This window comes from Myodes glareolus, chromosome 9 (assembly GCF_982192425.1).
Source record: "Myodes glareolus chromosome 9, mMyoGla1.1, whole genome shotgun sequence".
In the NCBI taxonomy this organism is placed as follows: Eukaryota; Metazoa; Chordata; class Mammalia; order Rodentia; family Cricetidae; genus Myodes; species Myodes glareolus.
In genome coordinates, this window is record NC_142034.1 from 22,655,982 (window position 1) to 22,668,807 (window position 12,826).

A 12,826-nucleotide genomic window follows, 5' to 3' on the forward strand; every position below is an offset into this window, starting at 1 on the left:
CGGGCTGTCCATATGATTGAAAACCCTGTACTTAGCCGAGCCTGGAGAATTGAGTTCCATCCCCATGACCCATGTGGTGAAAGGAGAGAATCAACTCTTGAAGGTTGTGTTATGACTACACACAACACAGACACACACACCATGTGTACACACACATACACACTAAATGTGTACATATTTTAAAAATAATAAAATAATGTGGCAACCTGGGAAAATAATTATTTAATACAGTGTCAAAAATCTTTTCCTATCTGTAGCCTGTTACTTTGAATGATGATGAAAAAAATGTGTGATCCACACTGGACTTAAACTTGTGATCCTTCTGATTTGGGTGGGTGGGGAAGTGGGAGGAGGATCTGGGATCATAATATATTGTATGGAAAAATACATTAAAAATGACATAAAAAGAATACATTCGGTGGTGAAAATGCAAAATTCAGTGTGAAGCTACCCAGCTTCAGAATGTCTATTTTAACTAGGCATTCATTGAGATGTGAAGATATTAGGTTTGGCTAACTTTGATATGTGACATTCATTTTACTTGTAAGTTTTTGTATATAATAAAACTTACGAAAGTTAAAAAAAATGAATGCAGCTAAATACAACTGAAATGTGCATTTTCTGCCGTGTGAACTATTCCCATCAACGACGAGACCGACATCCCAACAGGAAGACGGCCAATGGCATGAAAGGAAGAGACAGTTCACCAGAGAGGAAGCTCAGTATTTAAACACACGCTAGACATGCAAATTAAACTCGCTATCTTTCCTGTATCAGGTTGAAGGTCACATTCCTTGACAAGCTCTGTGTAGGTGAGGCATGAAGAGAATGGGGCCCAGTGTAATTTAGTACCTGTAGGAAGGGTGATGTGGCAACATCCATGCAAATTACAAGCGCAAGAACTCATTGACCCAGCAGTTTCTCTTCTAAGAGTTTATGGCAGGGAGATATCAAGACATGTGTAAACTGATTTAAACTACAGTTATTTTCCACAAAATGGTTACAGTCGGAAAATGTCGGAAATAGTAGGAGTAACCTAAATGTCTTTCAGTAAGAAATTTGTTAATGTAGATTGCTGCCATAATATAATTCTAAGAAGGATTTGTTTATACAGTGAATGGAATGGTCAGAAGAGTTAAGCACTCAGTTCTGCCAAGTCTTGTCTCCTGATACGGAAAGAAAAGCAATGAAAGGGACTGGAAGAGGTGAGCAGACTGCAGTCACAGGCACCTGGGTCTATCCAAGAAGAGCAATGATAGGAATGATGGGGGATACTTGGAAAACCACAGCTCCAGAGAGGACATCCAGCAACACACCAAAAGCAGGGAAAGGAGGAAGGGAGCCTCTGACAGTCATCCTAAGAGAGGGTGGCATGGCCACACCTAGCCCTGACCTGTCTTCTCCCTAGAGAAGTAGGTTGCCTGTGAGGCTCGAGAGCTTGCTCGGTTCCCCTGACCCAGACTCTTCTCCAGCTTACCCAGTTATGTCCTCAGCCCCTCCGCTGTACAGTAGCTAGTGGCACAGGCAGAACTTTGCCCTGGGAGGGAAATAGGTGTCTCAGCATCTCCCACCCTCATGGTGTAGCTCACATACATACACTTGCCTCCTGGAAGAGGCTCCAGCCACACTAAGTTGCACCCTGTGCTTGCGGAGTTTCCATTCCCTTAGCAGGCTTCTGGGCTCTTGGTTTGGGGCCACTCTTACTCTCTAGAGCTTGAAGAAGATCTTAAGGAACATCTGTCTCATTTGGAGAAGTTCCCCTCTCAGCAGCAAGTGTGACCAATGTGAGGGTGCATTTTTCTGTGTCTCTGTTGCCACTTGGCCCTTTATAGTCCCTGCACTAGATCAAACAGCAGTCTTTGGGGTGCAGGAAGATAGAGAACTGGACTCCCCTAGCCCTCTTCACAGGGGCCCAGCTCATCTTGTCCTCATGTGGGGTGATGGAGGCACAGAGTCGCAGAGTTACTCCTTATCTAAGTGAGGTTTGGGGGCCCTGGTTCCCCATCACTTATGGTTTACAGGAAATCCTCATCTCACCCTACCCATGTCCACTCTAGAACTATTACCCCTTTTCTCTCAGGGGCGGCTATTGTTCAGGGTTCATCCGTGGACATCTGCCATTACCACTGCTACCTTGACCAAAGCTCATCCCTATCACTTCTTCCTATGCTTCCCACACTCCCTTTCCCATGATATATATATATATATATATATATATATATATATATATATATATATATATACATATTTGTGGAGGATAGGTAATCAAGTGCAGGGATTTGGCTGCCCACTACCCTAGTCCCAGAAAAAGTGGACCTCCACCTCTAGATTGCTATAGAGGACTGAGGAAAGCGTGCTTCGTGCTCACTATGGAGAGAGTATAGAAGTTACCTTTACCTTCTTTCCAATTATGTTATAGGGGTAGTCATTTAAATCCCAGGCTTGGATTCTCCATCAAATTTTCTACTTGAAATTACGTGAATTAAAGAATTGTTGTTTATGCACAAACAAGCACAAACATGCATGAGTGCACACACATGCATATACACAGGCACACATGCATTTTATTGTATATTTGTGATAACCAGTGCTTTTCTAACTGTATGTGACTGGCCATTGTTCCCTGTGTTCTATCTGCATGTATGCTGTGAGGTATTCACCAGGGAAGACCTCTTGGACACAGTACAAGCCAATAGAAAGTCTTCAGGGACTTTCAGAAAACTACAGACTTTGCTTTGGCTTGGGCAGAAGCTGCTGCCTATGTGTAGGGTTCCAAGGCCTGAATGGTGCTTCTATCACGGTGTCAGTTGTGCTAAGGTCTGGGGGCCTGTTACATGTACCCACTCATTTCATCACTGCAGCTCTGAGATCGGTGCTATTGCTATCATAGCTTCTAGTTTATAGAAGAGAAAATGGAAGCATAGAGGGGTCAAGTAATTGTGGGAGCAGAAAGGGGTGCTAAGCGGCAAGAATGCTGAACGATGGGACAAGGCAGACAAAGAAGACTCTTCACCGAATTCTTTTTTGTATCTTTTCATTATTTCATTATTTCGATATTAGTTTATTGCTATTGTAGCTGGTCACAAGTCTCTAAGAAAAGTTTATTTAACTCACAGTTCAGGATGTTTGATGGCATAGTGTCAGCACCAGCACCCAGGAGAGCAAGAACAAATGAGAGAAAAGAACACATTCTCAGACAGTAAACCTTGAGAGAGATCTCAGCTCCAGGTGGTAAATCAGAGGGCAATTCACAAATCAAGCTCAGGCTTTCATAGCAGTGAAGTAAAAGAGGACCATACTACAACCCAGAGAAGCTAAGTAACAAGAAGTGCTCAAGGGGAGAGAGTGCATGAATCTCACTGTGAAGGGGAAATAGAACGGTCATTACCAGTGGATGGTGGTAGGGACCTTGAAGGGGGGATGGGGATGGGAACAGGAGGGATCAGGTGGAGAGAGAATGGAGGGAGAGAGTGTACTGGGAGAGACAACTGGAATCTTGGGGTGTATCTCTGGAATGAGCTAGAAACCTAGAGCAATGGAAACTCTCAGGAATCTATTAGGGTACCCCTAGCTTAGACTCTTGGAAATAGAGTATACAGAGCCTAAACTGGCCATCTCCTGTAACCAGGTAAGACTGATAGTAGAAGGATCGGGACAGTAACCCAGCCACAAACCCTCCAACCTATATAAAGTTTACCAGCCTACAAGGTGTGCTGGGAAAAAGATGGTGTGAAATTGTGCAGCAATCAGTTAATGACTGGTCCAGCTGGAGCACCATACCCTGAAAGGGACCTCCATCCTCCCCCCCCCAGGACCAGGACCCAGAGGCCAGCTACCCAGAGACCTGGGATAGAACTAAACACGAATGACAAAAAGTCAATGAAATGATTCCTAATGATATTCTGCTATACTCATTGACTGGTGCCTAGCCCAACTGTCATCAGAGAGACTTTACTCAGCAACTGATGGAAATAGGTACAGACCCATAGCCAAACATTAGGCGGAGCTCTCAGAATCCTGCAGAAGAGGAGGAGGAAGGATTGTATGGCTCAACGGTGTCAAGGGTATCACAAGAAAACCCACAGGACCAGCTAACCTGGGCTCATAGGGGCTCACAGATGTTGAAGGAAGGCCGGTTGTTGGTTCCTGGCTGCTCAGTCCCAAAATAATCACACAGAAACTATATTAATTAAATCACTGCTTGGCCCATTAGCTCTAACTTCTTATTGGCTAAATCTTACATATTAATTTAACCCATCTCCATTAATCTGTGTTTCACCACCAGGTTGTGGCCTACCAGCAAAGTTTCAGCATGTCTGTCTCTGGCAGGGCTACATGGCTTTTCTCTAACTCCTCCTTCTTTCTCCCAGCATTCAGTTTAGTTTTCTTGCTTACCTAAGTTTTGCCCTATCAACAGGCCAAGGCAGTTTCTTATTCACTAATGGTATTCACAGCATACAAAGGAGAATCCCACATCACCTCCCTTTTTCTGTTTAAATAAAAAGGAAGGTTTTAATTTTAACATAGTAAAATTACATATATCATAACTAAGGAAAACTATAATTATCAATTCTTCAGAGACTGAACCAACAACTAGGGAACCTGCCTGGGACTGACCTAGGCCCTCTGCACATATGTTACAGTTATATAGCTTGGTCTTTGTGTGAGACTCCTAACAGTGAGAGTAGGGGCTTTCTTTGACTGTGTTGCCTGCTTTTGGGACCCATTTCTCCTACTGGATTGCTTCATCCAATCTTAGAAGAGGAGGTGCCTAGTTCTACTGCAACTTGATATACCATGGCTGGCTGATATCCATGGGATGCCTGCCTGTAACTGAAGAGAAACAGTGGAGGAGGAGTGGTTGGGGTTGGGAAGAGGGAAGATGGGGGAGGAATGAGGAAGATCAGAGGGAGGGGAAACTTTGGTTGGGATTTGATTGGGGTATAAAAACAACAAATAGACAAATAAACAAAGAGCTAGCTTTGAGGAGACTCAATCCCCAAGACCAGCATTGCTTCTGAAGGGCAACATTTCAATGACCTAAGGACCCCCTAAAGGGTCACCCCTCTTATAGGTCTCACATTATTGCAGTGAGGCCTATGCTTCCAACACACAGACTAGGGGAACACACTTAAACCTTGCCCAATTGTCATCAGTACTCTGAGATTGCATTACCTGTCATAGAAACAACGGAATAGGAAGATGTCTGTGCTGTGAACGTTGTTGTGTTATACCTTACTCTCAAGTGCCAGGCTTGGGGGCAGTGCTGTGGCAGGGACCAGAAAACAGAACATCTGGGGATGAGTACAATGTAGCATTAATATGTCCTTCTGGACACTGGCATCATCTTCCAAAACATGTGAGCATTTTCAGATTGAGTGTATAAGGGGACCAATGAAAGTTAGATTATGTCAATTTGATAGTCTAACCCACCTTAGAAATTGTAAGCATATGACTTCATAAATGCTCACATTCCGACTTAATATAAGAGGGGCATGAATTTGGAGATCTGTCTTATATAACACCTAACTTAATCAAATGCTTAATTTCAAGAAAAAAAGTGGCAATGACGTAGAGCAGTGGTTCTCAACTTGTGGGTGGCAACTCCTTAGGGGGTGCCCAAGAACCCTTTTGTAGGGGTCGCATATCAGATATTCTACATATTAGAGATTTACATTATGATCCAGAACAGCAGCAAAATTACAGTTATGAGGTAGTAACAAGAATGATTTTATGGTTGGGGGTCACCACAACCTGAGGGGTTGTACTGAATAAAGGGTTACAGCGTTAGGAAGGTGATCAGCTGCTGATGTACAGAATCTGACAGGATGTGACATTAGTATGGAACATTCCACTGTCATCCCAGGGAATCAAATGCTTTTGGGGAGTCACCACGCAAGGTAATTCTGATGCAAAAAGCCTAGAAACTCGGGACCCAGCGATGGCTCAGGGGTTCCTCATGGCCCAGGTTCCTTATCAGGCCAAACACTGGGATCCATGTCAGGTCCAAGTTGTGTGTTTCCCATTCTTGTTCCTCTTTTTCCCTGTCCTGAGTCTGCCTAGCCTTTCTTAGCAATGGCCACTTCCAGCTCCTCGCCAAAGGAAAAGTAAAGGAAAGGGAAGGGGCTGTTATCTGACCCAGATTCCTGTCTCTACCCCTATTCCCTTGTGCTCCTGAGGGTGGAGTCCCCTGGCTCTGGGAACTCCACCTAGACCATGGCAAGGTCCCAAAGTTCAAAGTGGAGACAGGAATGGTCACACATTTCAGAACTTGTACTTGGAGTCTAATCTGTGAATTCTCATCTCTTCTCAAAATGTTTGATTCCCTGAGATAACACTGGGATGCTCCAAACTAAGCCACATCCTGGCAGACGTTCTTCATAATTTCCTCTTTTTTTCCCCTTGAAACTAAGCATTCAATCAAGTTAGGAGTTTAGTTCAGTAAGGAAAACTATGAGAAGTCATAAGACCCCAGGGAAGCTTTTATCTGAAGTTGGTTGCCTAGAAGCTGTATAACCACCTGAAATCAATAGCCGTGTTGCTGGCAGTTGAGTCTTTCCACTTATTTCACATTGCTATTTTATTTTTATAGCTTTATTTATTTTCTGTATACGGGTGTTTGGTCTGCATGTGTGTCTGTACACTGCTCATGTATCAGATGCCCACGGAGGTCAGAAGAGAGTATTGAATCTTCTGGAACTGGAATTGCAGATGGTTGTAAGCTGCCATATGGGTGCTGGGAACTAAAGCGGGGTTCTCTGTCAGAACAACCAGTGTTACTTATGTACTTACTGATTTATTTATCTATTTTACATCCCAGCTGTAGTTTTTTTCTCCTTCTTCTCCTTCCATCCTTCCCCTTTCCCACCCCACAACCTACTCCTCCATTTCTGTTCTGGAAAGGGCAAGTCTCCCATGGATATGCACAAAACATGGCATATCAAGTTGCAGTAAGACTAAGCACCTCCCCATGTATTAAGGCTGGACAGGTGACTCAGTATGAGGAATAGAGTCCCTAAAGCCAGCAAGAGTCAGCGACAGATCCTACTCCCACTGTTAGGAGCTCCACAAGAAGATCAAGCTACACAACTGTCACATAAATGCAATGGGCATAGCTCAGTCCCATGCAGGCTCCCTGGTTGTCAGTTCCATTTCTGTGAATCCCTATGAGCCCAGGTTAGTTGGTTCTGTGGGTTTTCTTGTGGTGCCCTTGACACCCCTGGATCCTAAGGTCCTTCCTCCCCTCGTCCGCAGGATTCCCCAAGCTCCGTCTAATGTTTGGCTGTGGGTTTCTACATCTGTTCCCATCAGTATCTGGATGAATCCTCACTGATGACGGTTGGGCTTGGCACCAATCAATGAGTATAGCAGAATATCATTAGAAATCATTTCACTGCTTTTTTTCCCTCCAGTCATGTTTGGTTCTATCCTAAGTCTCTAGGTCATCCAGTCTGTGGGTCCATGTCCCCCAGGCAGTGTTGGGGTAGTCTTACTCTCTTGGCATGGGTTTTAGGCTAGACTACTCATTGGTTGACCACTCCCTCAATCTCAAGGCTACTCTTATCCCAGCACACCCCTTAGGCAGGACAGACTGTAGGTAAAAGGTTATGTGGCTGGGTTGGTTTCCCACTCCCTTCACTCAAAGTCTTGCCTGGTTACAGGAGATGGCCAGTTCAAACTGCATATCTGCTATTGCTAGGTGTCTTAGCTGGGGTCATCCTTGTAGATTCCTGGGAGACTCCCTTGTGCCAGGTTTCCCTGACCCTGAAATGCCTCCCTTTCCAGTAGTCTCTTTCAATACTCTCCCCTTCTGCTCTCCCCAACTTGATTGCTCATGTTTCCATCCCTATGTACCCACAGTCTGCACATGAAATCTCTTCTATTTCTCCTTCCCAGGGAGATAGGGCATCTGCCTTGAACCCTCCTTGTTACCTAGTCTCTCTGGGTCTGTAGATTGTAGCATAATTGTCCTTTATTTTACAGCTGATATCCAGTCATGAATGAGGATATGCCATGTTTTCTTTCTGGGTCTGAGTTACCTCACTCAAGATTGGATCTAGACAGAGAATTCTCAACATAGGAATTTCAAATGAATGAGAAACATTTAAAGAAATGTTCAACATCCTTAGCCATCAGGGAAATGCAAAACAAAATGATGCTGAGTTTCCATCTTACACCTGTTAGAATAACTAAGATCAAAACCACAAGTGACAGCTTTTGCTGGAGAGGATGTGGAGCAAGGGCAACATTCCTCCATTGCTGGTGGGTCTTGTGAAATATTATTTTAATATGTGTTACATTTGTTTATGTTGTGGAATATTTATTTTAATGATGCAAAGATGTGGTGCATTCTTTTATATTGCATTTGTTTAACTCTGTGAGGCTGTGTTACTTTGCCTGTCTAAAACACCTGATTGGTCTAATAAAGAGCTGAGCAGCCAATAGCCAGGCAGGAGGAAGGATAGGTAGGGCTGACAGGCAGAGAGAATAAACAGAAAATAGGAAAAGGAGCAAGAAAGGAAGGAGAGGAGGACACCAGAGCTCAGCCACTCAGCTACACAACCAGCAATGGAGTAAGAAGTAAGAAAGGTATACAGAATAGAAAAAGATACAAGCTCAGAGGCCAAAGGTAGACGGGATAATTTAAGTTAAGAAAAGTTGACTAGAAACAAGCCAAGCTAAGGCTGGTCATTCATAAGAAAGAATAAGCCTGTGTGTGATTTATTTGGGAGCTGGGTAGCGGGTCCCCAAAATAGCAAAGAAAAAAAAAGCAGTTGGGAGAGTAAACTTGTACAGCTGTTTGGATATCAGTATCTCAGAAAACTAGGAATCAATCTACAAGACCCAGACTCTTGGGCATGTACCCAAAGTATGCTCAATTATACTACAACGACATATGTTCATAGCAGCTTTATTTGTAATAACCAGAACCTGGAAACAGCCTAGATGTCCCTCAGCTGAGGAATGGATAACGAAAATGTGATGTATTTGCACAATGGAGTATTATCCAACAGTTAAAAACAATGACACCGTGAAATTTTCAGACCAGTATTCTTAAGTGCTGAGCCGTCTCTCCAGACCTTCAATGTTCCCATTTTAATGAAATGTTTTGGCTTTCAGTGACTCTCCTTCTCTCCCTCCCTCCCTTGCTCCCTCCCTTTCTTCTTTCTCTCTTCCCATTTCCTTCTTTACTTCCTTTCTTTGTTCCTCTCCTCCTTCCTCCCTCCCTTCCTCCTTCTCTTCCTTCCTCTTTCCCCTTCCCTCCCTTTTTTCTTACTCCCTCACTTCCCATCTGTTACTTTCTCTTTTTCTCTTCCTCATTCTCTCTCCTTCTTTCATTTCCACCTCCCCCTTCCCATTTTTTCTTTTGCTTCCTTCCTCTCTTTTTCCTTCCTTCTCTTCTTCCTCTTTTCTCTCTTCTTTTAGTCGTTCCCACAACCCTTCTTTCTCTCTTGCTCCTTCCTTCCCTCCCTTCCTCTCCCTCCTACTCTCTTCCTCTCCTTCCCTTCCTCTTTCTCTCCCTTCTCTCTTCCTCTCCTTCCCTCCCTCCTTCTTCCCTCCCTCTCTCCTTCCTTCCATTTCCTTTTCCCTTTCTCATTTCCCCCTTCCCTTTCCTCCTTCCCTCCCTTCCTCATTATCTTTCCTCATGCCATTCCTTTGTTTTCTCTCCTTGCCTTCTTTCCTTCTTCATCTCCGTCTCCTATTCCAGAAAAGCCTGGGGCTGAGGGTAACAGGTGCTGCCCCGAGCTCTTCCTGCCCATGTAGAGAAGTGTAAATGTTCAGTCCATTGCAGCCCTAAGAGAATGTGGCTCTCCAACCTTTTGCAGTTTTATGGCGAGTCTATCTGCATTTCACAAGTCAGTTATTACTCGTGATTGATGCTCACCTACCAAGCCTAAACAAACGTGCAGCACACAGCCACATACCTCATACAGACACAAATATTTGCTTTTCTCACATGGCTGGGGAGAGAATGCCATTCTACCAGGGAGGAGCCTCAGCATCAGGCCCTCGACTGCAGCCTCCGTGTGGGCAAAAGACTCACTCATCCATTCTTATTTTTCTAGTTCTTTAGGGCCAGCATTCATGAAAACAGGCTGCATGGCCAGTCAGAGGAGTCTCCGTTTGGCCACCAGAGAAGATTCGGGAGGAGCCAGAGCAGATTCTTTGGCTAGCTTCTCCTTCCTCTCCCCAACCTGGCTAATGACAGGTCTTTCCCCAGGTGTATTTTTACCCTCTGGACAAATAGCAGTTGGGTCGAGTGGGGCTTTTTTTTATGAGTTGAGGTACTCACGTCTGGAAAATAAACAGGCAGCTAATGAGACGTTCTTATGGAAACCAGCATAAATAATAACAAAGCAAACATCCTGTCCCCCGTGCCAACACCCCTGGGTGAGGAGATATAAAAGCTGCTGTCCAGCTGGCCACTGTCAGACTTAGGGGAAGCTCGGCCGCGTTCCTGACCTGCGACCTGACCGGCTGGGACCATGGGGTGCTGCCCGGGAGACTGCTTCAACTGCTGCTCCCAGGAACAAGACTGCTGTGAGGAGTGTTGCTGCCAGCAGGGCTGCTGTGGTTGTTGTGGCTCTTGCTGTGGCTCCTGCTGTGGCTGTGGAGGCTCTGGCTGCGGAGGCTCTGGCTGCGGAGGCTCTGGCTGCGGATCTGGCTGCTGCGGGTCTGGCTGCGGGTCTAGCTGCTGTGGATCTGGCTGTGGGGGCTGCGGAGGCTGTGGAAGCTGCGGAAGCTGCGGAGGCTGCGGGGGCTGCGGAGGCAGTTGCTGTGGCTCGGGCTGCTGTGGCTCCGGATGCTGTGGTCCAGTGTGCTGTCAGCCCACACCTGTTTGTGAAACGAAATGAAGACCCTCCCCTCTATATCTGAGGCAGTGTTGGGGACAGCCTTGGCCTATTCAGATGGAGACCTCCTCATCTCCTGACTCCTTCATACCTCCGAGACCTACCTGCCTCTTATGCTCTTTCTGAGAGGAGAGCTTGTCCTGGTGTGTAAGGCACTCAGGACCAAAGAGCCATTTCCTGGCAGAAAATTAAAGCCGAGTTCCAATGAGCTGGTGGTCACCAGGTTGAATGTTTGCATGAAGTCAAATGCCTTGCAGCTATGAGACATTCTCTTACTCTTTGAGCCTGTTGATCCCCACCCTAGCGTTCTTCTCCTCTGAAACTTTGTCAACCTTTTAATAAATTCAAGCATGCTGGCTACCCTATCAGTCTTCCTGGCTCTTCCTTCAACCCTCCAAGGGCCCACTAGGAAGATTTGCTCCGGCATCCACCTAGGGACTGCCCAGTAGAGTTTGTACACAGTACAGTATCATTTGTTGATCTCCTGCATCAGGCCTGGGAGGCTGGTTAGAACTGTAGATTCTGGAGCCGTCCCTGAAATAAGGGGTGCTGTAGGGGTGTGGCCTGGGGATCTGTGCTTTTAACAGAAACACAGGTAATTATCTGTGTGGAAGGTGAAGGTTTGGATAGACTGTAGACAGAAGCCCTTGCATGCAGTATGAGATCCACTTAGGGAGTTGTTAACCAATACCTGGGAGTCACCATTAGCTGTAGTACCCATCAGCTCTAGAATCTGGAATGCCCAAGGGCCATGTTTCTAAAAGCAGCAAGGTAAATGCTGATTTTACTGTATTTAATCCTGCTCAGGATGCATGCTTACTTTCTGTATTGTGGTTCTAGTATGATTTTGAAGGATTTCAGGCTTGGCCTGAATCTTGAGGCAAAGTCAGAGGAGGAGGTTTTGGTAAAAGAATCTTGGTGTTTTTTAATTTAATTAATTTACTTTTTTTCAATGCTAGAGATTGAATTTAGCATTCCATTTTCAAGCTAGGCAAAACCTCCATGATTGGGCTGTATCCCCAGGCCCCCCTTTCTTTTTTTTTTTTTATTGTGAAACAAGGTCTCACTAAGTTGCCCTGGCTGTTCTTGAACTTGTAATTCTCCTGCCTCAGCCTTCTATGTAGCTGGCATTATAAACCCGTCCCAGGTTGGTTGTGAATGTCAGGGATTTGTGCGGCCAGACGGTGTGAATGTGTAGTGAGGGCGTTTGTGTGCTTCAGATTCTCCTTCAGCCTCATGTTCTGGTCTTGGCTTCCTCCTAGGGGGCAAAACTTTATTTATTTTGTTTTGCTTTGTTTTTCTGTCCTGGACCCAGCTGCAGTTACTCTACTGAGAGGAAGGGAAGGCACGTGTACTGCACAAGCCTAGCCGGGAAGTTAAAACCCACATGACAGTGGATTCAACCTCTTGTTTAGAACGATTTTAAGAAACTCATGGGTTAAAATAAAATCCACTCTTGCACTGAGAGAACGGTATTTATTTTTACTTTTGCAAAGGAAAGAGAGGAATGACAGGGTCTCACTAGGTACCCCTACCTGGCCTGGAACTCCCTATGTAGGTCAGGCTGGCCTTGACCTCAGGTCTGCCTGCTTCTCTCTTCTTAGTACTGGGATTAAAGGTGTACATCACAATTCTTGCACCAAAATTCATATATATGAATGAATATATATATATATATATATATATATATATATATATATATTTCTTAAAAGGATGCACACTAAAGGAACGCAGAGAGGAGAAGGGGCCTGCTGACGCTCAGGTTTCCTTCATGACTAGTGTCTTAGGATGCCTCCTCTTAAGCATATCCACAAGCAAAAGTGGGGGCTGCTGCGTCTACTATATTGCCTTTATTTTTTTTTCTGTCTCATTAAAAAAAAATCCACCAAAACTCAAAGTCTTTGAGAATTTCATCAATATTTATAGGTCGGTGTATTTTACTGTTCTGTAACTTAACATATGGTTGAATGTTA

General features: G+C 44.8%; 1 protein-coding gene across 1 annotated transcript; it reads left to right on the plus strand.

Annotated features, from left to right (window-relative positions):
- The first annotated feature begins 10,097 nt into the window (after positions 1–10,097).
- On the plus strand, positions 10,098–11,218 carry Krtap17-1 (keratin associated protein 17-1). Its single transcript, XM_048450625.3, has one exon. It carries the CDS (start codon positions 10,488–10,490, stop codon positions 10,854–10,856), a length of 369 nt encoding a protein of 122 aa, XP_048306582.1. The 5' UTR covers positions 10,098–10,487; the 3' UTR covers positions 10,857–11,218.
- The last annotated feature ends 1,608 nt before the right edge of the window (positions 11,219–12,826 follow it).